This window comes from Micrasema longulum, unplaced genomic scaffold, assembly GCF_059751315.1.
Source record: "Micrasema longulum isolate JH-2025_06_02 unplaced genomic scaffold, ASM5975131v1 h1tg002578l, whole genome shotgun sequence".
NCBI lineage: Eukaryota > Metazoa > Arthropoda > Insecta > Trichoptera > Brachycentridae > Micrasema > Micrasema longulum.
The window spans coordinates 315278-342929 of record NW_028279716.1 but is presented as its reverse complement, the minus strand read 5'-3'; the positions used below and the strand labels follow the sequence as shown (position 1 = coordinate 342929).

At 31.7% G+C, this 27652-nt stretch overlaps 1 protein-coding gene across 7 annotated transcripts; it reads right to left on the bottom strand.

The window, feature by feature from the left end:
* Nucleotides 1–1091: 1091 nt before the first annotated feature.
* Acsf2 (Acyl-CoA synthetase family member 2) lies at nucleotides 1092–26448 on the bottom strand. 7 transcript variants are annotated; one of them, XM_088240725.1, is made up of 13 exons: nucleotides 26232–26448; nucleotides 23524–23759; nucleotides 20827–21031; nucleotides 18279–18407; nucleotides 16286–16506; nucleotides 14493–14620; nucleotides 12522–12628; nucleotides 11236–11363; nucleotides 7791–7959; nucleotides 5080–5193; nucleotides 4140–4282; nucleotides 3765–3906; nucleotides 1092–1703 (listed from the first exon to the last, which is right to left on the bottom strand). In XM_088240725.1, the coding sequence occupies exons 2-13, from the start codon at nucleotides 23574–23576 to the stop codon at nucleotides 1476–1478; spliced, it is 1767 nt and encodes a 588-aa protein (XP_088096851.1). In that variant the 5' UTR covers nucleotides 23577–23759; nucleotides 26232–26448; the 3' UTR covers nucleotides 1092–1475. The 7 variants fall into 7 exon arrangements, 6 of the variants coding, with proteins under 6 accessions (XP_088096851.1, XP_088096850.1, XP_088096848.1 ...); XM_088240724.1 differs by having other exon boundaries at nucleotides 26306–26448; XM_088240722.1 differs by having other exon boundaries at nucleotides 26134–26427.
* Between the last annotated feature and the right edge of the window lie 1204 nt (nucleotides 26449–27652).

Genomic DNA, 27652 nt, shown 5'->3' with positions numbered 1-27652 from the left:
ACCGCATTGCATCAGTTTGTGTTCACATAGTAGAAGACAGAATTTTGCCATCACGTGGAAATCTGAACTAGATTGATCCTGGTTTTTGTCCCGTGGTAGTGTGGCGGAGTCAGAGCTTCGCTACCTGCTCTTCATAGACTTGATTCTCATTTTCTTATATCAATTTTATTTAAACAATGGGTTTGCTAAAATTGGAATAGATCTTTGCTTTTTTCTGTCATGTAATTAATGTATTGGCATCGAGACAACACTATAACGTCGGCAAAAAGGTCCATAACCTTTTGCCAGAATCGTGGAAAGACGGGAGTGTTGTCAAGTTACGGAAGGTGTTGACCTCGCTCTTTCATGACATTGGTCGTAGGGAGTCAGAAAATTTGATGCATGCCACGGATTGGAGAACCTTACTGGATGTCAAAAATAAAATATAAAAAATAATGAATAATTAAAAAAATATATATTTATAGATGACAACCATGAAGTTTCGCATAAATAAATTGTCTATGTTTTTATGAATGTATGTATGTGTATGCGCATGGGTGTATGTACGTGTGTGTGTATGTACATGTGTATATATGTGTATATTTATATATACATGTGTGTATATATGTGTATGTCTGTATGTATATGAATCAAAATGTGTATCCGAATTAGTTTATATTTTGTTTGTCTGTGCTCTATATTAATTTGTTAACTATTATAATATATAAAAATGTAATTGCCTAGCTTGGAACGGGGTATGTGCCCTTGTTAGCTGGGCAAAGTGAATATGGAATTGTATGTTGATAAAGAGTGTGAATAAATAAATAAATAAATAAATAAAATATCGTCCTTGTAAATGTCCTCTTAATAAAAATACTTTTTGTGTTTATACTGGTACGCATTTATTAAGAAAAAAATATTTTATACTTTTTTAGTATTATATACTTTATTTACAGTTTTTCAATTTTTAAAACCACCATTATCTTTTACAAGTGATGTAACCTTTTTCTACTACTATTCTAAGAAGTTTGTGGATTTTTAAACTTTAACATTCAAACGAGCTTTTATGATTGGAAAACTTATTTGTGAATCTTGTTTTAAATTTCTAACAATTTTTATTTTTTTAATAAAATAATTTCAGAACTATTACACCGTACAGATAATTGTTGATTTTGAAAAAAAACAGGTGGAACTGAGTATCTTCATTTGTCACTATACTTTTGAGTGCAAAGGACTTAAATATTCTATTTTTATTACCATTCCCTTTTAGTTCTATTTCTTTTTTTTTTTTTTTTACACCACAACAGGCCAGGAAGCCCAATTACAGTGGTGAATTACATCACAGAACACCTAGGCTTAAGAGAAATCACATTTTGATTTTTGTGTTCTCACCGGGAATCGAACCCGGAACCTTCCTTGCGTGAGTCAAGCGTCTTGACCACTACACCACAGAGGCCGTCTTAGTATTTTTATTTTTATTTCTTAGTATTTTTATCTTATAACTTTCCAGTTTCCACCATTTTCTTTAATTCGAACTTCTGTATCTTTCCCGATGCGGTTTTGGGAAAGTCCTCCACAATCCTCAGAAGTCTTGGAATTTTGAAGGGGGAGATATTTCCTTGGCAAAACATTTTGAGCTGGCTAATGTTCAGAGTGACTTCACCCGCCAGCTTCACGCATGCGCAGATTTCTTCACCGAGTCGGTCATCTTTTACTCCGAACACCTGAGGAATTAATGAGAACTTTTTAAAGGTCAATATAAAATTCTAGGAATTATGAACTCACAAGTTACTGGGTAAATGATAAATTAAACAACTTCAGACGTATACGAAAATTGTTTCATATAACCGAGTTTTTCTTCTGCCATTTCTTAGTAGAACTGCAATTTAATTATAACAATAAAAATATGTATTCTTCATTCCACTATCTTTACACATATAATTCCTCTGTATGTGTGATGTCACTGAACTTCTTCTAAACGGTTTAACCAATTTACGTACGGTTTTCAGAGAAATGTAGATCTTTGCGCTGTGCGTGTTCGTAGATATTGAAATATTCAATCTAATGTGTAAAAATAAGTAAAGAGCATAAATGTTTTATTCATCGATCTACCAGGGTTGCATTCGAGGAGAATGCATTCACAAAAAAATTGAAAGATTTTGTTTTTTGTGTATAAAAAAAGTTTGTTTTTGAATGTTTACAAACAGCATTTGTTTTTTGTGGATATTAATCAGATTATTTCCTTAAATTTATTATAACCCATTTATTTATTTTTACTGGATTTTTGTTACTACTAAAATAATATTAAATTTAATACAATTTCAAAAATCGTATTCGTACATAATACCCCTCGTACCCCTCTGTAAATAAGAAGACCAGAGTTTGACGTTTGCAAAAAGAATGCCATATTTGAAAAAAAAAATATTTTATGTTTAGGAATTTAACCATAAACAAGTACCTAGGTACCTACTTAAATTTAATATTTGAATATTAACAATTTTTAGTTATGGAATTCGATCACAAACAAGTACCTAGGTACCAACTTATCAATAAAAAGTCTTTTTCCAAGGAAAGCCAACATTCGGACAGGACAACGTCTGTCGGGTCAGCTAGTCATTTATAATTTTTGAACCGTTATTACGTATTTATTTATTTTATGAAAGCCTTGAGGGCTCTTATATGCAGTTAAAAAGTACATAAAGTATCATAGCAATTGACATAAAATAGAATCATAATTATTTTTTAATTTGTTGCAACAGAGAGGGAAAACATCGATGAGAAGGGAATATGGAAATTATTTCACTAAATATGATGTATTTTAAGATAAAATAATTATGTAATAATACTTAAGTCGGCCTCGTGGTGTAATGGTCAGCGCATTTGCCTACCATGCTAGAGGCCTCGGGCTCGATTCCCAACATGGTTGATTTGAAATATTATTTAAAAATGTGTTTTTACACTAGAATATTTCATACTCTATAGACTGGTACCTGAAGCATAAGACTGATCACCTTACCTTCATGTAACAAAAATGATCAAGATTCGCTACGATCGATGTACCAATGCAATGCCCTATGCACCATTAGGTGCGGAAAGGGAATGATGATGATGAATTATGTAGAAAGTAATGCTGAAATTCATATCTTGAACGATACATTAAATAATTAAACAAAAACTGTAACGCAATTTATAAAACCAAATTGTTCCATATGTCAGTTAGGTAAGATGATTTGAAAAAACCTGTTAGTATAATTTATTGTAATAACTTTCATAATACTAATAGTATTTAATCATTTTTTTCTTTTATATACTTATTTGAGCATGTTGTGTACACCTAAAATTGATGAACAATATCTAAACATAACAAATTGTGATTATTATAACAATGTCGTATGTATTGCTTATTGTTTGTGAACCATAATAAATAAAATAAAACAAATAAATAAAAGTAAGCAGCCTATTTCTCTTTTCATCTCTCCAGCTATCCTTGTGCAAAAAAATCACGTCAATTGGTCGCGACGTGAAGGAAATACCAACAAACAGACAAACACACTTCTGCATTTATAATATTCGTATGGATTTTTGGTCAATCTCTTTCGTCAACTTTTGTTCATAGACGAACGTGGAGTATTTTTTATTTTTTTTAAATCGATTTTTCCATTCATTCTGTATGTTGAATTTCATTTTTTCTCAATTAAAAAAAGTTGAGTTTATTATTTGTTAAATAAAAATTGTTTTTAAAAAATGTAATTGAGAAAAGCACAAAATATGAAAACAATGCTTACTTGAGCTTCCACTATGTCTGGATGAGTGGTTAGAAAATCTTCTATCTCTTTAGGAAACACATTCTCTCCACCTCTAATGATCATGTCCTTTAGTCTCCCCACCACTCTACCATATCCATCTTCTTGGAGAACGAATTGATCTCTTAAAGAATAAATAAAAATTTATTTAATTTTATTTTTGTGATTATGATTTCAGTGTATTTGGGTATTTCATTATATTTATGCCTTCGGTTAAACCTTGCACAATGAGTTTTTCTGGGTTATTATGCCGTGTGTCATTCAAACTATTTTCCCACGTTTAGGATCGCAATTCAGCGTCCATCATCAGGGTTAGTGTTATTTAAAAATAATTATAAAAACATTGAGAAACCTCACCCCGTTCTAAGCCAGTTATCTGGTCCAATCATCTCTTCTGTCTTGGCTATATCATTCCAGTAACCAAGCATATTACAGTATCCCCGAACACACAGCTCTCCTGGTACTCCAAATGGCACCACTTTCCCGTTAGAATCGATCACCTGGCAAAACAGACTTCTTTAATCTGTATTTCAAAATGCATTTAATAAATTGCATAACCATACCGTTGCGTTGTTATGTCTTGTGTATAGAAATTTTCTACTTTAAAGCAAATCTCTAAATTTCGCGTTCTATAAAACAGAGTTTTTAAAAATATCATTGGTTTGCCGTGGTATTGTAAAAGAAAAATCAAACACAGAATATAAATAGTTGGATAATTTATACAGCGCTATTTTTGTGATAATCGCCTCAAGGGCGTAATACTTCTATATAAATTTATAAAATTATAATATGATATCCCCAATACTATTTTGAATATGTAAACATTCTTAGCGAAACTTTTAAAGTTACAATAAATATGAAAACATACATTTACAAGTACATATAATAACAATATAAACAACTAAAAATATTAATGTTTTGATCAAAAAAGTTCGGTAAAAATAATATAAAAATAAATAAAGATAGATAGATAGATAAAATTCTCTCGTTCCCCCTATAATGAATCAGCAGAAAACGCTTTCCATTCCTCAACAAAGCACATCATTTTTCAGCAATTAATTTTCTGTTCAAGGTCCCAGACTTTGGAATGAGATACCTTTTCATGTGAAAAAAAGCATTTTCCCTGACCTCTTTTAAGAAATGTCTGAAACATTATCAGCCTATTTCTCTCAACTGATCTTCCAAATTTTTTCATATTTCTCTGTCCTGGTCGCTCTGTTTCCACCTATGTTTACAACACAGTACCATCCCAATATTTCAATGAAATGATTGATAAAATCAAACTAATCGGGTTTACCTGAACCTCAGTATGTTCTTGAACATGTCCGACAGTTTGTGTCACCTGTTCTTCTGTCTCTTCAAATAAGGACTGAAAGCAGACTGCTGTTATTTCTGTCATTCCGAACACTGACTGCAAAATAAATACAACAAAAATGTCAAGTAATTAAATTGGGTTAATATTAATTACTCCGAAAGGAATAAACGACTAAAATCTTACAAGGGGGTGATAAGATGCAGAAATCCACACGGGGTGTGACTAGAATAACCAACCCAATCAACTAAAAATCCGAAACGAAACAGAATAAAAAAATCATTTTGTTTCTTTGACAATCTAACAGATGGAAAAATAATTAAATTTTTAAGTAATGCATTTGTTACATACACATTCATTTGCTAATTACACATGAAATGTCATTGCATCCTATTTCTTTAAGATCCTAGCAGTATTTCTACACTTTAAAAGGACACACACGGCATAGTTCAATTCAAATCAGGAGTTGCGCACTGAGAGACGTCTACAAAGAAACTAATGGGTCAAAACGTAAACCTACTTATTTATGAGTAGTTTGGTTGCCTTCTGTTTAATGTGCGTATGCGGTTTCAGGACTATTCTTAATTCTGTGGCAATACAATTGAATGCTCTAATTTTTACCACGTGTTTGAAAACATTTTTTGTATCCGATTTCCCGTAGCACTGACCCTCTTCATTGGGATCGACAAATGAATGCTACATTTTATTCCTATCTGACATTCATTTTCACAATTTAAATCTACCCCATTTGTTTCGCTCGCTACAACTTCACGAACTTTTGCAACAAATAGTAATCATCCTACAGCAATAGGGTTTTAAAAAATCTATCCTATTTCCTAGAGGGTTACCAACCCTAGGTGAAACATATGTATTTACATACAATCATAAATTGCAAATTATGTGTCTTAAAGCTTTCAAACTAATGTCAGTGTAGTGATGGTATTTTTTAACTTTAGGGTGCACAATTTATAAGAATAACACTTGGAATGCTATACAAAAATACCTATATTTAACGGATTTAATACTATTATATTACTAGCGGACCCGACAGACGTTGTCCTGCCCGAACGTTGGCTTGCCTGCTATTAGCAGGTTCAGCAAACGTTTTTTCGATATTCGAATTTTCGATAAACTGTATTTATTTATTCATACTTTTACATTGTTTGTATTCTTTTTTTATACAGAATAATTTTCCCTCACTAGGGTGTCCCGTGCCGAGGGAAACATTTTACAAAATGTGAAACATACCTAAGATTAGCTATTTAACAAAGTTAACATAATAATAACTAAGTGATTAATCTAATTAACCTAATTATCATTAACATAATAAACAATAAAAAACTAAAATAATCATAAAAAACATAACCAATTTATATAGACCAATAGAACAAATTTCATAAACAGTACACACATTTTACCTATTTGGTTTGATCCACTCATCGATCCGTGCGCAACCCACCTCCACTATCTATTTCTTAATAGCAATTTTATATTGTGAGAACTTAAGCTAGGGTTTCCTAGGACAGCGGTGCCCGCATCTTAACGGCCGTAGTGAACGGTGATGCGGTGGACAGCCGTCGTAACGTCGACTAGAGATTGGTTTCCTAGGGAAACAGAGTTAAATGGTGTTAATAACACCGTTTTCCTAGGAAACCACACTCTAGTCACTGTTACAACGGCTGAGTGGTTTCCTAGGGAAACAGAGTTAAATGGTGTTAATAACTCCGTTTTCCTAGGAAACCACACTCTAGTCACTGTTACAACGGCTGAGTGGTTTCCTAGGGAAACAGAGTTAAATGGTGTTAATAACACCGTTTTCCTAGGAAACCACACTCTAGTCACTGTTACAACGGCTGTCCACCGCATCACCGTTCACTACGGCCGTTAAAATACGGGCACCGCTGTCCTAGGAAACCCTAGCTTTACTAATTGTCCTTATGGATAATGTAAGTGTACACTTTAACCGAGTAGTAAGCCAATCCTCTTTGACCGAAGATTGTATTTATTTTTTTAGTTTTTTGCAGCATCAGGGTGGAGTATCTAGTATACTAAGTGACATTGAGTTTGACATTTAAATCTTTTCGTTTCATTATTGTGTGATTTGCTGTGGCTCAAAGATGCAGATTGCAGTGCCAATTTTGAATCTAAACCACACGGGGACCTACTCAAACACATCCTAAAAATTTCATCAAAACCGGTTCAGCCATTCAGAAGAAATATAAATTTAAGGATATGGTGTAATGTCATCAGACTTTTCTAGATTTTTCTGGAGGTTTATCAGAACCTTATTATATTTATATTTATTTAATTTTCAGATAGGTACACATTAGTTTACTAAAATATTATTTTTAAACTATCAAATTTATTATTAAATGGTATTATCAAACCTACAACTGTAATGTTTTCGATCTTGGTGACATTTTTTATCACGTGCACTAATAAAAGGGTTGTCTTTAAAAATTATCTATTTGTGCATTTAGGTGCAATTCAAGATTATAATTTCACTATCTCGAGATATACCTAAATAAATAAATAGACAAACAGATCGATGAAAAATTCAAATAATTATCAGAATAAATGATAATTATATGTATAAGTTAATTCAATATACATAATATGCGGTTAAAGGGCAACATATTTCATTTGTCTTTTCCTACTTTCAAGGTTATGAAAACGGCGATATTTTTTTCCTTTACCTTTACTTTGGAAACTCCTAGTGAACTTTTGATCCGGTTGAAAAGCTGAGGAGAACATGGAGACCCGCCAGTTATGGCTAGCTCTGAAGATTGTAACGTAACACCCATTTCTTGCTTTTTAGTGAGTAAATCTACGTACATCGTTGGAGTTCCAGTCAAAATTGTACACCTGCAAATAATAATTAGATTTTTTGATTAAACATAACAAAATGAATGAAAAAATGAACCGTATTTTAAAAAAATATATATCCCAACTAGAAACCTCAGACAAAACATACTCTTTCATACCGTTTAACATAAAACTAAATATGTTTTTTATTCCCCTATGCCCAGATTTCACATACCACATACCAGTCTTGATTTCTTCGATAACAAGTTGTCTTCTTTCAAACGATCACTGAATCAAATTCATTTATTTAATTAATTTACTTTTAAATATAACATATACATTACAAAAATACGTTCAATACGTACATATTATAAAAAGAAAAAAAATACACGGAAGAGACTCATGTCAAAGTAGTAGAAGAATCCTGCTCCGGAAAACCCCTTCGGATACGTGGAACAGATCAATATCCAGAGCGATGTTGTTCAACATTCAATTATAACCACCCCTCTCCCGCTTCCACTCCCACAAAGTCTACTACCTATACCATTGTGTCTTTCTACTTTTCTTTATAATAATTTTATAAACTTAATTATAAACTTTATCAACTATAATTGTATAAACATGTCTTTAAAAATGCCCATTGGGTGTATATATAAACAAATAAATTATAATGACTTAAATGGGGCCAAACAATCAAAATGGCGTGGTAAGGTAAAAATTTTTACAGAAAAACAAACATCTTTCGTATTTTAATTTTTAAATCCGTAATATTGAACTAATTCTAATGTAGATTTTGGATTATAAGCGCTTTTTATGCGCTTTGATATGGTTGGAATGATGATTACATCAGTTTCAGATTCGTGTGTATTTTGATTCAAGTGTCAAATCATCCTATCCTTTGAAATCCGGTGGCCCTTTTTTTGATCTCTTCAGTCCCTGACGTCACTTTCTTACTCGGCGGCAAGTCAAGAAATCATCAGTACTTCTTGTAACATCATAACCGCATCTTCCAAATCAATATAAGATGACCTGCCCGGATAAATTAAATAATTAGAATTGCCAATAAAACGATCGAGTGCTATCTTAGAACAAGTGCCAAAGGAAGGAAAACGTAAGTCCTTTTGCCTTTAATTTAATTCCTGGATTGACACATTTATTATTACGTACCTATATCGAAAACCAAACGAATATACACCAATCTTCTTCTAACACGTTACGGTGAAAAACAGCCCTTACTTACAATCCCAAGGCATTGAAGGAATAATGAACAATATCGTCGAACAACAAACTGCAAAGTTTGTACAATACTTATGTTGTCGTTTCGCTCATTTGTGCTAAGCCGGGATGGGAATAAAGATGACGTTATAAAACGCGAATTGCGAGTGCATTCAGCTATAAACTACGTTCATCAAATATTTCAATCTTTTTTTTATTTTAATATTGTCCAAGAATATTTTGAAATATGCAAGTTTGTTAGCGAAAATTATTTGTGGAAGTTCAGTGTAGTTTATTATACAAGCAAAGGACGATTGATACTAATTCACCAATTTTATCATTCCCAATTTGTCATTACAAATTTCTGGATTCATGTGTCATTCGTTCTTTATTTCTATAATACAAATTATAAACTTATAATTTATAACAAACGTCTCCAAACTTCAATTACTTCCATCGTCATTTATCTTTTCCTAGGCCGCCATTTTCATAATATCGGGGACTCGAATAAGTTCACGTTGTTTTTTTGTGAAAATTAATGCTTTATTTAACATGTCATAGAAAGTATTGTCCATCGCTGGCGAATACCCTCAACCATCTTTCTAGCAGCATTCGAATACCATATCGAAAGAACGACTCATCTTTTGGTGTTATCTATAAATCTAGCTTTTTTTTTGGCATCTTTATAAAACTAGAAGTGCTATTCAGCCGACCATTAATCATCGATTGGAACAAGTGGTAATCGGAAGGAGCAATGTCTGGTGAATCCAGCAAAAGTTTAGGACTTCCAATTCAAGAGTTTTCAGGTGTGTTTTGCCTGGCCTTGCAACATGTGGCCGAGCGTTGTCATGCTGCAAAGTTATTTTGTAGTGTCTCTCCTCGTATTTCGGCCGTTGTTTCTTCAATGCTCAGCTCAAACTCATCAATTGTAGTCGATAGCGATCTCCCGTGATAGTTTCGTTGTGTTTGAGGAGCTAATAATACACTACGCCCAGCTGATCATGGTGTAGAGCAGAGATGATGATGATGATGTTTTAAGATGTTCCGACTTCTGACACACGTGGTAACTGTAAGTCTCTACGAAAATTCGATGTGCTTCGGATACAGATTTGAAATAAAAAAAGTTATTCAGTAAAATTCTTTTAAAATACTCTTTTTGGGACGGAATTCGACATGCTGTTTGCACTTCGGTGGAATATCATATACTTTCAAGCCTATTGGTTGGAGCTTCACGATGAAGTTGGCTGTAGATTGCCCGATGTAAAAAGGCAAAGATAACAGCATGTGTCGGGAAATAATGAGAACTTATTTACGTTCCTATTACTATGTTATTAGTACACTTGCAATCAAATTATTAAAGTATTTTTATTAAACAATGTTTGATTATGTCCAAATGCTTGCAGACTGGCTGGATTTTCTCCCTAGGGAGTTGTTCATATTTAAATTTATTTCAACAGAGAGGGAAAAATCATATTCCCGTCTCAAAAATTTTTCCCTCTCTGTTGAAATAAATTTAAATATGAACAACTCCCTAGGGAGGAAATCCAGCCAGTCTGCAAGCATTTGGACATAATCAAACATTGTTGAATTACTACCTGGTAAAAGAAGAAGTATAAAAAATGAAAAATTGTTTTCAGGCGTTGCCTAGTAGGTGATTTGGTTCAGCCGGATGAATCTCACCCACGTGATAAAGGTTTCAGCTCTTTTACTTCACAAAAGTCAACAGATGGAAGAGTTGAGGAAATGTGGATGTTCAAACATAGGCAGAATGGTGAATGTTACACAGTGTGTAAAGTGGCCACTTAAACCAGCCAATGACAGGTCATCAGCCCTGTAAATGCCTAGACTTCCATATTCCCTTCTCAAAAAAATTTCCCTCTCTGTTGAAATAAATTTAAATATTTTTACTAAATATACTAGAATATTTCACTGCACTTTGATACACTGCATTTTAATGTTTAATACGTATGTATATGTCAACTTGTTAGTGCCTATTGGTGGTCCAATTAAACATACACATTTCGTTTGTATAATTAGGTACACTAAAATAGTTTATTTGAAAACCTTCTGTCGCGCCCACATAAGCAAAGTTTATTAAAGATTTGAATGGACTGTACTAACTTCTCTCTAATGCTAGCCTTGATCGTCTCCTCGGGGTTGTATCCTGTAGAGGGAAGGACCATAGTCGCTCCATGCTGAAGACTTGCCAACGTCACTATGACTAACCCATAAGCGTGAAACAATGGCACCTGGTACAAAAAAATATTTGGTTCATTTGAATGACCAACGAAAAACAATTAAGCATAAATTAATAAAATTATGTTTTTATGATAATTGATCATTGTCCGCCGCGTGCATGCATCTAATTTTGATGCTTGTTTAATTGTATGTATGTCTTGAATTGTTTTTCTTTTAGTAATATAGTGAGAAAGCACGAAATTAAGATCTTGGGATTGTTTTAGACTCAAAACTACTTTTTGAATCGCATATTAATAAAATTACCTCCAAAACATTGAGCATGTTAGGTTTCATAATTCGAATGAGTAAACACTTTAATAATCCAAAGGCCCTAATTTCATTAAATTATACATTTGTCAGAAGCCATTTGGAATACGCCTCTCAGATATGGAACCCCCAGTATGCCATATATATAAGTAGAATAGAAAATATTCAAAACAAATTTATAAAGTACCTTAAATAAAAAAACCGGTATTTCTTATGTATCTACTCTCACTGCCTTCACCTTCCATAGAATCATTTCTCTACAATAACGCAGAGTGTGTGCGGACCAACTACTGCTTTACAAAATTATGACAGGAATGGTTGACTGTACAGAGCTGCTTGGTTTAATAACAATACATCTGCCAGCCAGGATTTGTAGACGGTACCACCTGTTTCATATACCAATAAGTAAAACATCAAATTGCTTTTTTTCGTAGGACTTTTTCAATGTACAATACAAAATTTAAAAATACAGATTACACAAACATCACTCTGTCAGATTTAAAATTTACACTAAAAATGTATTATGTAACTTAGTAGACATTATAATAATAAATATGTACATCTCCCCTCCCCTCCTTATCCTCTCTTCAAGCATTCTTGTCCTTATTCCGCCCAATTTACAGTAACTTAATGTTCTTAAAATAAATATTTAAAAAATCTTTGATTATTCAGTACATGAAAATAATATTTTTAAGTGTATAAATTGTATGTATTTATTTGATATGTAATATATTTTCTTTACTAACTTTGTATACTATGTGGAAATCTGTTATTAGTTCTGAGTTTATACACTATATTTGTTTGTTTACTAAAAATATGTACGTAGAACTGTTGATTTACCAAATAAAATAAAATAAATAAATAAAATAAAATAAATAAAAATATCAAAATTAAATCAAAACCTGAGTACAGATCGTATGATGCTTTTCTGATAGTTCGTTTCTCTTTCCTACAAGAAAGCTATTGTTGACGTAGTTGAAGTGGGATAAAAGAGCAGCTTTTGGTTTTCCTGGAAATAACCAATTATGTAATAAATCGATTGAAAAGCATTATTTTATAAGACATATGTACGTAAAAGAATTACATAATTTTTGAGGACATTTAATGCAATATTTTGACTATGTCTAAATATTTAAAGACAAAGCTGGATTCCACTTCCTGGAAATTTATTGCAAAAAAGAGCGAAATAATTTTTACCCAAGCAAAACGCCCAGACTTCAATATTTTACTCTCAAAAATATTTTCCTTCTCTGTCGCAATAAATTTCAACACTGAATTTAGGTTGAAAAATACATACTTTTCGCAAACATTGAACGCACTTTGAAAAAGATATCCCTTTAGGGAGGACATTGAATGTACGTTGAAAAATACGTCGCTTTTGAAGACTTTGAATGTATGAGTCATTGACATGTTAATACACATACGCGCCCAATAGAGTAAAATATTTTTAAAAAATAGTGACACAAAAACGTATCCATAGTTACTCAGTTTGTTCATTTACACCAGAGCTGCAATTGACGATGCTACGTAAAAAGTTTTTATTTATCAACTGTCGTTTTTGGTGGATCCCAATCAGATTATTTCCTCAAATTCCTGATAATTTCGACCCATTTATTTGTTTTCACTGGATTTTGGGAATGCAAAAATAATATTAACTCACTTTTTAAAAAAAATGTATTCCTATCAGTGTGGCTCTGTAAGTGAGGAGAGATACGCAATTGCACCGCTGGCATAGTTTGACGTTTACAAAAATGATATTTATATTTGAATATTAATTATTTAAGCTTTGTTAATCACTCATGAAAAAATATTTACCGATGATAAGTTACACAATTCTTTTAACAATGTTTATGGGAAAAATTTTTACACGCTTTCATGACACAAGCAGGCATTTTGCATTCGATTCTGAACGTCACATCTGCCTGGCGGTTGAAGAAACTACTAAATACGCGTTGGGCATGAGTTAAGAGTCATCATTTTTAGGACTCAAGGCATGTCTATGTGTATTTATCACGGGCGAATCGTCCAAATAAGCGACTATGTACAGCTTATCATTATATTTTACTTTCAATAATAATGTTTTATACTATGTTTATGGGAAAATAAATAAATAAAATATTAATTATTATAAATCACCACCACCGTTTATTCTACAAAAAAAACTATAAAGTGCGCTCAACCCGTTCTCAGTGAACGGTGAAACTAGCCGATTACTCCAGCTTATTTCTCCATACAAAAAAGTACACTTAATTTTTCATCTTTAACCTAATCGCGTCTTTTCAATACGAAAACACCTTTGCAATTACAAATATTATTTAAAGATTCTCTATTTGGAAACTAGTATTTCAAACATTATTTCTGAAATACTATTTTTCTTTGATAGTATACCGTCGACATATTATGTATCACATCGGACATGTGGTGTTCGAAGTAACCGTTTTTGGCATTATTCATTTTAAAGGGAATCAGCCAGTGCTCAGTGTTGACATTTCAATCACAATGGAAATATCTGCTGAATGTCATTGTGGTATTTTTTAATAAAATTTTCGACAAATGTTGCAATAAAATAGTGTAAAATAAAGCTACATATATCGCAAAGTTAATAATAATTGTTGGATGAGTTGATTTGCACAGAACCACGGGAAAAATAGCCATTTATAAATATATTTTTTTATATATTATTAAGTACTTATATGTAGGTACAAATGAATTAACATTTTTTGTAGATTACCTATAAAATAAATTACTGCTCGCTACTGGTGTGTATATGTCGATGGTACGGGTGCTTTGAAAAATACATTTAAGACACTGAATGTATGTTAGGATTTTTCTTTGTAAACTTATGGAATCTTCATTTTCATGACTAAATGTACCTGTAGTTCCCGAGGTAAATTGTATGTTACAGCCATCATCAGGTTGAATGGACTCTTGAAGATGTGCTATTCCTTGTATGGACGCTGGAGTAGCCATTAACATAATTTCCGAAAATGTAAAAGTTCCTCTGAAACGTCAACATCAATTGTATTACTAGGAAATACCGAGAAAAATAAATATTAAATAGATTTAGGAAAATTAATTGTGTTTTCAAAATCAATATCGTGAAGAAATATTTTAATACATAACTTTGAAAATTAAATTATTAATAAATATGTCCCTACGAAAATGCGACATGTTTGGCCTTAATAATTTTTTATTATTTTTAATACATGAGTTGCTAATTTTTTGCCTTGCTGATTATGTACACGGCTTATATTAACTGTAAAAGGTATGTCCCTTCTAATTACTCTGACTTTTGTGTAAAGATCTGGGCTGGTATTCCGAACGCGTTTACAGCGCGCTATAATGCGTATTTAGTACGTAAAAACGCGCTATACCACGCTATAATTTCGTTTAGAATACCAGCCCTGGTGGGATAATCGGCTGTGGCCTTGTGAAGGAAATTCTCCGCATTTGCTTTAAGAAGAGGAAACCACAGAAAACTCATTCAAAAGAATCCGGACTTATTGACAAGCATCAACAGACCTTTCGTTCCATTTTGAGAGCGTTCGGCATTTTGTCATATTTTTATTTTTTTCATACTTTTACTATTTTAACCATGTATGATGCGATAAGTATTTATGACTTATATATTATAGTTACAGAATAAGGCTACAAATGTCAAAAATGACAATCACCGCGCTTTTAATAGCGTAATGTATAATCTGCACATTCATAAAAACGGGTAAAACTGTACATTGTTTTTTAACAAGTCAATTTGAAACATTTTTGGATTCCTAAAGTTAGAGCCATTAGGAATACTTAAAATGATACGGTCTCATGCTTTGCGAGCCCTCATGTATGTATTAGGTGTTAACAAAAGTTTAAAAAAATTGAAAAGGTCATTCGGCATTCGAAAGAAAATCTTCTTCTTTATAAGATATTATGTTTGCTTTTACGTTAAACATATTATTTTAATTGATTACAAGCCTTCAAAATAGTATGTCGCGTACACGAAAGTGGGCATTTTCTACACCTTCTTCTACACCTTCTTCTATTCGCGTTCAATCGAGGAAATAAAGTTGCCAAACTACTCGTGATATTTGCGCAGTGGATGGTACAGATGCTATAAATTATTGACTATTTTTTTGTAAAATAATCAAGCAAAATACTCGATTAACTCATTTGCCGTAAATTAATGAAAGAGAATACATTTTTTACTAATTTTTTTATTTTTTTTGAAAAAAAAAATATTAAGAAGGCAAAGAGAAACATTATGAAGGCTTGTAATCAAATATAATAATAACTGTATGTAACATAATAGTAATCACAATATCTAGTAGAACAGAAAATTTTCTTTCGAATAACGTATCACCTTTGAATTTTTTTTTGCGCTACAACAGGCCCAATTACAGTGGTTAATTAAATCACAGAACACCCAGGCTCTTCACATTTGTTTTTGTATTCTCACCGAGAATCGAACCCGGAACCTTCCGTGTGTGAGTCAAGCGTCTTGGCCACTACACCGCGGAGGCCACCATGTTTTACTTTTGGTGCTCATTTTTAAATTCGGATAAAGAACACACACAACTTATGTTATATATATGAAAAATATTATTTAATTTTCTTATTTTAAAGATGTTTAACTAATGAACGAGGTGATTGACGTGAACTTATACGTTTTACTTACGGCAGTTTTTCATCGTCCAAAATGACCAAGGACTTCAAATCAGGAAGGTTGTGGCTGTGCAGTTCTTCTGGGCTGGTGGTTTTCAGCTCCGGGACGAGAGCTACCATCATATTGTAATATTCTTGTTTCTTGAACCGGCGTGGCATCACTAAACATCTCACACCAACTTTCTTCAAGCAGTACTCTAACTCTCTCTGCGTATAAACTGGATTGATGGCGACCTACGTATGAAACATTATGTGACGTTATCAGATGATTCAACAAATTGAAAAATACATTTATGAAAGTGCTTTCATTACTATGTAAACTTTATTTAAATAAAAATAAAATGTTATTTTAATTGATTTATTGTGAAAAAATATGACATTCTCATAAAATTAAAATACGGAAAAAATATTGAGAAACAGTGGCTGACGCCACTAAGCGTTCACTTTAATCGCGGGCCGGTCGTTCGAATCCCCATGGCATGGTAAAGTAAATGTACATTATTTAAATTTATTTCAACAGAGAGGGAAAACATTTTTGAGAAGAGAATATGGGAGTCTAGGCATTTACATGGCTTATGACATGTCATTGGCTGGTTTAAGTTGCCACTTTACACACTGTGTAACATTCACCATTCTGCCTATGTTTGAACATCCACATTTCCTCAACTCTTCCATCTGTTGACTTTTGTAAAGTAAAAGAGCTGAAACATTTATCGTATGGTTGAGATTCTGGCTGAATCAATTTACCTACTAGGCAACGCCTAAAAACATTTTCCATTTTTTTATACTTCTTCTTTTACCAGGTAGTTAATTTAACAATGTTTGAGTATGTCCAAATGCTTGCAGACTGGCTGGGTTTCCCCCTAGGGAGTTGTTCATATTTAAATTTGTTGTAACAAAGAGGGAAAACATTTTTGAGAAGGGAATATGGGAGTCTAGATCTAGTCTAGTATTATTTGAATTGATGAATTTACTTTTAAATTTTCATTGCTGGTTGGATGACTAATTTCATAACTTTCAACAACATTCCTAAAACTTATACGCAACAAACAGAGTCACTATTGTTTATTAATGAAGATCAAATTAGACTGTTTTTGTGTGTTGTGTTGAGGTCTGGTCTGTCGAGATGGTAGAACTACATTGTTGTGTCGTATTTTGGAGTGGTAAAGTGTGTTGAAGGCTATTCTGTCGTTTTTATGATGAATTATATTCTTTGTTTAGCTTGCTTAACATGCTTGTGTAACTGTGAACAGTGGCTCAACACATTAGACGTTTCTATAATAGTATAATGTTGTGGGGTGTTGTGAGTGCTGTGTTGTGAGTGCTTTGGCGCAGACAAAAACTCGTTGGATCGGGACTGCATTTATTGATATATTTGACTTACGTTCAAATTAAATTAAATTAAAATTCCAACTGCAACATATCTTTATCATTTTTGTTGCATGAATGGCAAAGGGATTAGTTTTACCTTTCTGTTGCCGGTCCAGGAACAGAAAATATAGCAGTGTAGAACTAAGTACTATAAAAACCAATACGTTGCGATAAAAGACTTAAAAAACGCACGTATCCCGACATTTGTGCACCTTTCATATATAGTTTTGCCGTACATTTGCTTGAGAAATCGCATTTCGACAGCATTTAGTTCACTTTTATCCTTGTTTTTCCAACTGCATACTTCGCTCCCATACATAAGGATCTCAGGATCTCCACCGGAACTCCATTATCAACTGATGATTTTGCCTTCGGCGACAATCATTTATTTGCCAAGGTTGATTTTAGTACACCGTTCGTCCCGTTCCCGGCACTCACCCTCCTTTCAATACTTTTCTCAGACTTTCCGTCCCTAGTGCAGATACTTCTCAAATACACAAATACCTGAATCAGAATGACAAAAACTTAGACAATTTAAAATAACTCAGCCGTTGCATTTTAATACGGGTCCTGGAGACTTTTAGTGTTTCCCAAAATACTTTACCCTAGAATCTATCAATAAGAATATACTTTACCATGACCAGTCCAGCTCGTGCAGCAGCCATCATGGTGATGATCCACCTCGCAGAATTAGTTCCACATATTCCAAGGCGGTCACCAGGCCGGAGACCTATTTGCACCAATCCCGCAGCCAAACGATCAGCCTACCTTGTAGAATGAATTATGTATTCACAGAAATGTTAAACCTTTTTTAAAGGAAAAATGGATGTCTGGTCTAGACATAAACGGCTTGTGATCTATCACTGGCAAGATTAAGAGACCACTTTACATACTGTGTAATATTTACGAAAATCAACACTATATGTTACACATGTGAAATGTGATTACATGAACTAGCTCTGGACAGGTCATGACATCTGTAATATATGTATATTTTTTAAAGTTATCTGTTTCTCTTAAAATATCAAAATGTTGACATTTTAATCTGAACTCAATTTTATCAAAATAAAATAAATAACTTTATTTAATTCATCCATATTTCCCTAAAATATCGATATGTTTTTAGAGATATAAAATTTTCAGGAATAAAGGGATAAAACAATAAATGCGTATTCAAATATTAAATAAATTATAAGTTCAGTTTTTTTTATCAAGACACGCTGCGATTGGTATACCAATGCAGTGCCCTATACACCTATCACTTGAAACATGCAAACATTTCACTAAAAAGTTTAAATAGTGCAGCCAATTATTTCACCATATTTTTTTATTTTTTTTTACAACACATGATATCTAATAAATGAGTACATCGATGAGGTACATCGATCGCAGCTTATCTTGATCATTTCTTGTTACATGAAGGTAAGATGATCAGTCTAACGCAGGTGCCAGTACAGGGACCATGAAACATTATAATATACATAAATATACTATATTTATTTTGTTTTATAAATAAACTACATTATTTTCTCAGTATATGGAAATATACTATGAAAAAAATATTAGAGCAAAATGATATGTTGCAGAATACAAATGATGTGGAATGAAAAACGCAATTTTACAAAAAATCATCACAACTAATGAACAATCTTTGGCGGTCTTAACATTAGATTAGTAATCAATGTGTCAACAGGGTGTGGGTAAATTCCAACTCTTTTCAATTCATGGTTTACCGTTTCCGTTCTTATTCTCTGACTCGTATAGTGTCCATGCGACTCGGCTGTGGAATCATCTCCCATCCACTATCAAAGATGTTTCTCAGTATCTCTGTTTAAATCACTCTTAAAGAAAATTGTTTTCTCTCCAATAATCTCTCCTATATTCCTCTTTTGTTGTTACTTTTTTCATTAAAGACTAGAATCGATGTTTCGCGTGCTTTTTTTCGATTTTTAAATTTATAACTGGATTTATTTTATTTTCTATTCCTCACAAGGTACGAATACTCTTGTATAAAAACTTATGGTAGTTTTTTTATTATTCGTATTTAAATATTCTCGTTTCCTAAATCCATAGCATTTCAGATTCGCGTATTCTCGTACCTCAAGATAGGAGATATTCAATTCAAGTCGATCATAGTTTTTTTAAGAAATACTCGGATTTGTCGTTTGATTCAATCAAACCTGGTTTTAAAAAAGTGATCTATGAATGCGTAACAGATATGAGAGGTTTAAAATATTTGAGTGAAAAATATGGTATCCAATAGAAAACAAACTTTGATAGTGTGACATGTAACTCATAACAGTGTGATTACAGCAGATAACGAGAGGATGAAAAGCGGGTTTCTGGCGCCTCCAAACCAGAACCAACCAGCTAAGAGAAGGTAATCCTGACAGAAAAATTCACCAAAGAATGCAACTGGAAACCACTCTGGTCATCTTTTCCAAGGAATCACTATAGTGAGTAATTCTAACAAGCAGTTGTCCTGGCCTCAGAGTAGCGCAGGACCAAAATGCTTTCAGTGTAGTGATTGCCAACGTCGTGGGAACCTGGTAAGGCACCGCAAGAAGAAGAAGAAATTAGTGATATCATACCTTCAGTTTTATTATGATTTGTATTATTTACTATCATTATATTTTCTTTCCATTCTTTTAAAATATTTTAATTTATTATATGTCTATATTCTTTACATATTTATCTGCTTATACAACCTCGTATCTGGGGGAACAAAATGATTATTTTCAGGGATGCATTCTCATATCTAAATTAACAACGTTTTAAAAAACTTTAAGCAATGAAATAAATAAAATTATCGAATTACCTAGATGAATTTTTAGCGGAACTTTCATTCCACATCAACAGTTTTTTTTTTAATGTAAAGCAAGTCGTGGAGTTTTCAATGTCTCCTGTAAAAAAAGTACTTTTATAGATACGAGGTTGTAAAAGTTACAGATCAATTCTTTCATTTACATACACGTATTGCTTGTTCCATTTTTGTTATTTTATTGTGTTTTTTATTTTATTTCTTGCAAACCTGCGTTTTGAAATATAAATAATATCAATAATGATTTATATTGTTGGTTGTTTGGAAGAACTGGCCATTTGGTAATAAGCCCGCCAATGTACAAATACGTATGGACAAAAAGCTAAATAATTAATTTTTTTTAATTTTCAATTTCATGTAACCTGCTCTAAGACTTGAGGAAAGGTGAAATTTTCCCCTCTCTCACAGTCCTTGATCCAAAATCGCTCCGGCCATCGATGGGCAGCTCCTTGAAGAGAATTTCCTATAGTGCGGTACAACAGGGGTTGCTCCCCTAGCTGATGATGATAACTGACTCCTGGGCTGCCAACCTCAGTACTGGACGCCCGCCTCCATGGGACACTCCCGCTGGTAACAGATAGGTTAGATTAGACTTGATAATATATTCCAGAAAGATTTTATAAATGGAGAACGATTTTGAGAACGAAATGCCCTTTGGGTCTCACAGCGTACTTTTTGTTGCCTTTAATACATTATTTCATTTTATTATCAATATTTCATTTGCACAATACACAAATAATAAATTATTAAAGATGTTATAAAACAAACACTATAATTGGAACAATAAAAAACGTTTGTACGTATATGCGTTGGATACCAAGTAAATTTATGCCACACTCAGACTTGTACACCAGAAAAAAATTTGAAAAAAATAATTTAATGAACTAAAACGAAACTCCACCGAATAAGGAAGAGGGGTGAGAAATTAGGGAAATGAAGAAACGTCATTCCATCACATTACTCCAAAACTTAAAAATGGGGTACATCGAATAATAAAATGACTAAACGGTAAAAAAGGTCAAGACATTTCGATTGAAGACCTTAACAACTGTTAAACTTTCCGACTTCGTAGTTTTATAAACGTATCCTCAATATTTATTTTATTATGTATATTTGAATCCCGGAACAGTAAGTAAACCGCCGTGCCCGTCGCGACGTGAAAAAAATCTAGAAGAAAAGTCTGCAGAAAACTTTGGCCGCTCCCTAAATAATAAACTGCCGATAAACTCAAAAACGAAAACTCAAATTAATCTCAAAGTTCAACACTTAAAAAATCTACATCAATGTACGATGATCAGTCTTATGTTTTAGGTTCCAGCCCAGGGACTGCGAAATATTCCAGTGAAAAAACACCGTTTTAAATATTTCATGTCAACCATGTCGGGAATCGAACCCGAAACCTATTGCATGGTAGGCAAACGCGCTGACCATTACGCGACGAGGCGAAAAATCAAAACTTATTTAATGTACCATAGTTTCTATAAATGAAGAGCAAATATACAAAAAACGATTTTTTTAAATAAAAATAAAAATGGGTTTATTTCAAATTTTATAATGTGTATCTAAATCTATGAGAAAAAATCACATTCTCTACTCAAAACTAGTTTTTTTTCTATGTAAATTTGTCCTAAGGTTTATTCCCATTCAAACTAATAGTGTTGTTAAAAACAAGTTTTTCTTTATTTTTCTAGCTCTGTGTGTGATTAATTACGTTTTGATGTTTTTTAAACTATATTTTATAACTAACATAGTGATCAATTTATACTGAGTATTGCCATAAATAATTCTTTTTTATGTACCGTCCTAAATTAGTTTTTTTTTAACTCCTCGGAGTATAACAATCTGTACCTTAAAATATAAAGCACTGTAGTCATTGAACGAAATGTTCAGGACACAAAATTTTGTTATGGTACGATTTCATCAAAGTCGTAACTTCGTAACTTTTGAACCGAACGAGATAATTTCAATAAATGATATAAATAACATTCGATGTAATTTTCAAATATTTTTTTTTTAAATTAAGTACCGTACATATTTAAATGACATATTTGGAACTACTAATGGTTTTTGCATTAGAACAAAGTAGATTTTCGATTTTTATTTCAACTAAAAAAAGTATTTTTATGACGAAAGTTAGCTGTTTTTTTTACGTACAAAATAGCTTATTACGATAATTTCTGCATTTAACTTCAAAATGACTAAAAGTGGACTACCGTGTTTTATTCTCTAAGGTATGTTACATATTATGTTTTATTCAAAAATATAAAAAATCTTAGATGAAGTGACTTGTTGACTACTTGTCAGCATTTATTGTGTACACGAGGACCTCAAGGTTAAATACAATGATAAGGTAGACTGTGTGTATAATTCATAGAAAATCTAAATAAATAGAAAATTATCTACAGATTGTCTTAACTAAAGTTCTCGTGTTTCGAAAATAACTCGACATGCAATACAAGATTATAAAGACATTCAATATTACTATATTATGGATCACTTAACTACATGCACATCTCATTTGAGAATATTATTTATTTACTCTGTAATATTTAAGTATAATTAACTGCAAATAGCGAAAATAAACGTTTCCAGTATGATAATAAATTAATTAAAACAAACTTGACACATTCATCAATTTATACAAGGAAATCATTAGAAGTATGTATTTCATAATAATTAACGTTATGTAATATACAAGAAGCAATAGGCAAGTGCAACAAATAGCTTCATTTAAATCAAATTATTTAAAAACATACTTTAACGTAGGATAAAAATTCGTTTCTGATTATATAAAATCCTATTTTATTTCCTTATTTGTTCATTTTACTAGGGCCCGTATCACAATGGGACGTTAAGGCTGTAGTCCGGTATAACGAACGCAAAATTAGGATATCATACGATTTTGCCATTTTAAAACGAATATTTTTTTTTATCGCGCAATAGTAAAAATAAAAAAAATAAAAACAGTATTTTTTAAAGGTCTTTCAGTTAAAAAATATACTTAAAAGTTTTATGTAACTAAAATATAATTTATAAGTATAAATACTCGTAGTACTAACCTTCTGCGTTTTGTTAAAAATAAACTTCGAAGGATCCTTGCTGCTGATGCCATCTTAGTTATTTTGTTATTTTATCCAATTATAAATCTCACTTTCCATAGGTTTTTTCACAAAAACACGCACTTTTTCCGATCACTGAACACGTAAATAATTTATTAACTCATAGAGCACCAAGTTAACTTTTCAAACACAACCTTGGTGCAATGGGTCTCTTTGAAAATTAGACATTTTCCGTTCTAAAAAAAAATTTTTTAGATTACTATTAGATTATTCATTTATTTATTTATTTGACGGACTTATGCAGTCCATTCTAACGATGGTAAATTCAATTTCTTATAATAAATACAGGCACTAATAAAATAAAATACAACTAAATAAAATTAAAGCCAGGACAAAAAAAAATACTACCTCAAGACAAGATCCGGTCTATCTTAGTGATTTTTTAAATCTATAAAGACTTACACCAAAAAAGTCCAGATCTTGTCTCGAGTTTACAATACGACACAATCGAGATATTGGTGCATGCAAGCCATAGTTTGTGCTGTGTTGATCGAGGAACAGCAAATTATTATTTCGCAACCGGCGGATTGGAACATTAAATGCCACTTGTTCCAGTAACGATGGTACATCAATAAGCCATTCAGTCAATTAAACATTAATATAGAGTCAATGTTATTTCTACGTTTTTGTAGACTTGAGATTTTTTTAGATTAGATTTATATTTTCACCGCCTTTCAGATACTGGGGGTATTGAAGGGTTATTGTACTGTGAGTCGTTCGTACCTAGTTCTTGCCGACGTATCGGGCTGCATTTAACCCTTTGAGAGGATATAGAGAGAGCAAAACAATGAAACGGTATTTGAACAATGTTTTTCTGTCATTCTCTCGCAGTTGCCGTCCCGATACAGTGCGAAAAGGAAAACTGCACATCAGACCGATTATGCCTAACTTAAATCTATGTCTCGTATTCCCGTTTTCCGCACCCCAAAACTGAACCAATCAGTTTTGTTTCAGAAAGAGTATGAGATTGAAATTATTTGTGTGGTACTTTTTGCGTTTTTCAAAACTAATATATGTGTACTGTGTACCATATGTCCAAAGATAACAGATATAACTCTGCGCTTCTAAGGATATTTGGATGGTCCTAGCTACCATAAGTAACAATTTGAGACCGGTGATTCTATAGTAAGTTGGAGTTATAACATATTGAAGTTCAGTGGTTTTTAAAAAATAATATATTAATACAAACTACGCTAAAAAAAAAATTCAATTATGAATCGTATTTCGTATTATCATCGCTACGAATTTTATAAGTTTTATATATTTTTTTATTACTCCGCGCACAACGCCACTAGTTCTCTTCAGTGAGTTGTCCTGGTTGGTGGGTTGGCTTTCCGGAAACCGGAAATATTTTATTTTTATTTTATTGAAATAAACGGCACTTAGTGCCTTTTACATATAAGTTGCATATAATAAAATACATACATGTACGTAAAATATAGTATTTAAAACAAATTATTACTAAACAGTTATTTACAAATTAAGGAGTCAAAATAAAAAAAAAGATGCACAACTTAAAAATTATATCACAAGTTATAAAAATACTTGAAATATTAAATATTTGGTCATAGAAATATTATGAACCTGTAAAAAAAAAGATTTAAAAAAAGTAAGAAAGCAACACATATTAATTTTTAAAAAAATAAAACAATTTTGAATAACACTAAACGAAGATTTTTCTTTTTTAAATTACATGTATTATTATTTAAAACTACTACTTAGGTAACTAATATAAATATACATATAAATACATACTGATAAAAAAAATTGATAAGAGAAATATTTTGTACTTTTCAATAAAATCAAGATAAGAAAAGAAAAAAAAACATCAATAAAGAAATTTAAACAATTTGACAACACTTTATTATCGGTTGATTTAGAAGAACTTGTGACGTCATTCAAAGTTATATTATCGATTGAATCGCCATTCACTTCGTTACACTTCATTGTATATTATTATGAAGATAAAACTTTGTTATTAATTTAAAACAATTTTACTTTTTTACAAGAATCCTACTACAGTTTCAGGAGAGCACTTATCTCATCGACGGGTGATATAGAACCTTTTTTTATCACCCGTCGATGGGAAGAGTGCTCTCCCGAAACTGTAGTAGTGTTCTTGTAAAATAATAAAATTGTCTAACACTAATGACAATCTTTAATTTTTAGAATAATTCATTTAAAGCAGTTCATTTTTAATGTCTTCATTCATTAAAGATAAACTTCGCCGTTTGATTAAATGCTTTAATTTTTAGCGCATGTAAGAAAACTTTTTTGCATCCAATTTTTCGTAACACTGAACTTCCTTGTTGCATACAACACTTAACAATACTAAACAAAAAAATATAACAAAAATTAACGTTATGAAATAAAAATCAAATATTAAAATAACTGCGATAGTTAGGAACAAATAAACAAAATTAATCACAGATAAAACTAAGCAACTAAAAGAACACAATCTATAATCATTTTCACTTTTGTAAAACACCTTTTAAAAAATTCATCATTTTCTTTGAAAGCAGAAAGAAAAAAAAACAAAAAGGAAAACACCTAGTATCTGCTTTAAAAACTTGTAAGAGATTTTTAATTATCTATAATTGTCATCACATGCACTTTTCATTTATCAAATGTAACAAAACGTTTTCCACCCTTTCTTAATTGTGTTGTTTGGCACAATTATTTAAATTTCCAAGGACTTAAGTTAACTTTAGTAAAAATATACAAATTAATTAAATGTGATTTGCTGATGCGTAAATGGCGTTAAATACTAAAGTAATATTTGTTTTAAAGTGACGATAACTGTTCTATCATTTTGTGACATTTGTTTAAAATAAGTAGTGTTTCAACAATTTACGAACGATAACTGAGTGATATCGTATTTACTAGTGTAAAGCAGATATCATTGAATATGTATATACAAAACAATGCATGTACATGATATGTACAGATATGCAAATGTATAAATGTATAATTGATTGTGCGAACGTGAGTACAAGACAACCAAGAATTGTTTTATTTTTTATTTTAGCGAGCTGGTAAAAAATAAAAATACATTTTTATTTTTGTGTCTTTGCCGAGATTTATGCCTAGAGAAGTTATGTTTATAACATTTATCATCTTCTACATATGTTTTTACAATATGCAAAAGAGGTAAAAAAGAGTATTAAAAAAATAAAGCATAACTACATAGCAATGAAATACATATTAATAGTAAAAATAGTAAACAAAAAATCCCACAAAGGCATGGCCTGTTCTTGGGTATACAAGAAAATGTAAATGAATTTTTGCTCCTATAATAAATAATGGACAGTTATAATATTTTTGTGTAACATAAGAAAGAGAAAATAAAATATTATATGGTATTTTTTTTAAAGTAATTAAAAAAGGAAATAAAAAAATATTTAAAAAAACATAAACATATTCCTTATTATTAAAGGCCAACAAAATATATCATAGAAAAAAAGAGGTCATATCTTTAGTTTGAATCCAGGATAGTGCGTGTTTTTTTAAAGAAGGAAAATTTTGAATGTTTGGAATCAATGAAATATTACAGTAAAAAAGGAATTAAAAAAATTTGGGCCGATAAAATATGCATGTCTCTGTGCAAGCCTCGTTTTACAATGTGGTATTTCTAACACACGATTCCTTCTTTGACTTGATCTATTTGAATTACATGTAAAAATATATAAAACACAATGTTAGTTTGTGTGTCCTCGATGAATTGAATAACTACTGAACCGTTTTACTTGCGGTTTTCAGCGAAATGTAGATCTTTGGACGAGCGTGTTTATAGCTATTAACATTCTCAATTTATAAAGTAGAAAAAAAGTTCGGAGCGTAAGCATTTTTTTTATCCGTCACCGGGGTTGCATTTAACGAAAATGCATTTAGTAAAAAATCGTGGAGATGTTATTTTTTACTGCATAAAATGTTTGCTTTTGAATGTTTACAGACGAAATTTGTTTTTAATTTCCCAATCAGATTATTCCCTCACTTCCCTATAATTTCCACCCGTTTATTTCTTTTCACTGGATTTTTGGTAATATAAAAATCAAATCAACTGACTTTC

Excerpts from the sequence above, each read along its gene's own strand:
- Acsf2 (XM_088240725.1), bottom strand. The coding sequence starts at position 23,576 with ATGGCATCAGCAGCAAGGATCCTTCGAAGTTTATTTTTAACAAAACGC. Across the intron at positions 7,960-11,235 it reads AAGGCTAGCATTAGAGAGAA|GTGTACAATTTTGACTGGAA; the intron begins GTTAGTACAGTC and ends TATTATTTGCAG. Across the intron at positions 1,704-3,764 it reads CAGACATAGTGGAAGCTCAA|GTGTTCGGAGTAAAAGATGA; the intron begins GTAAGCATTGTT and ends TTAATTCCTCAG.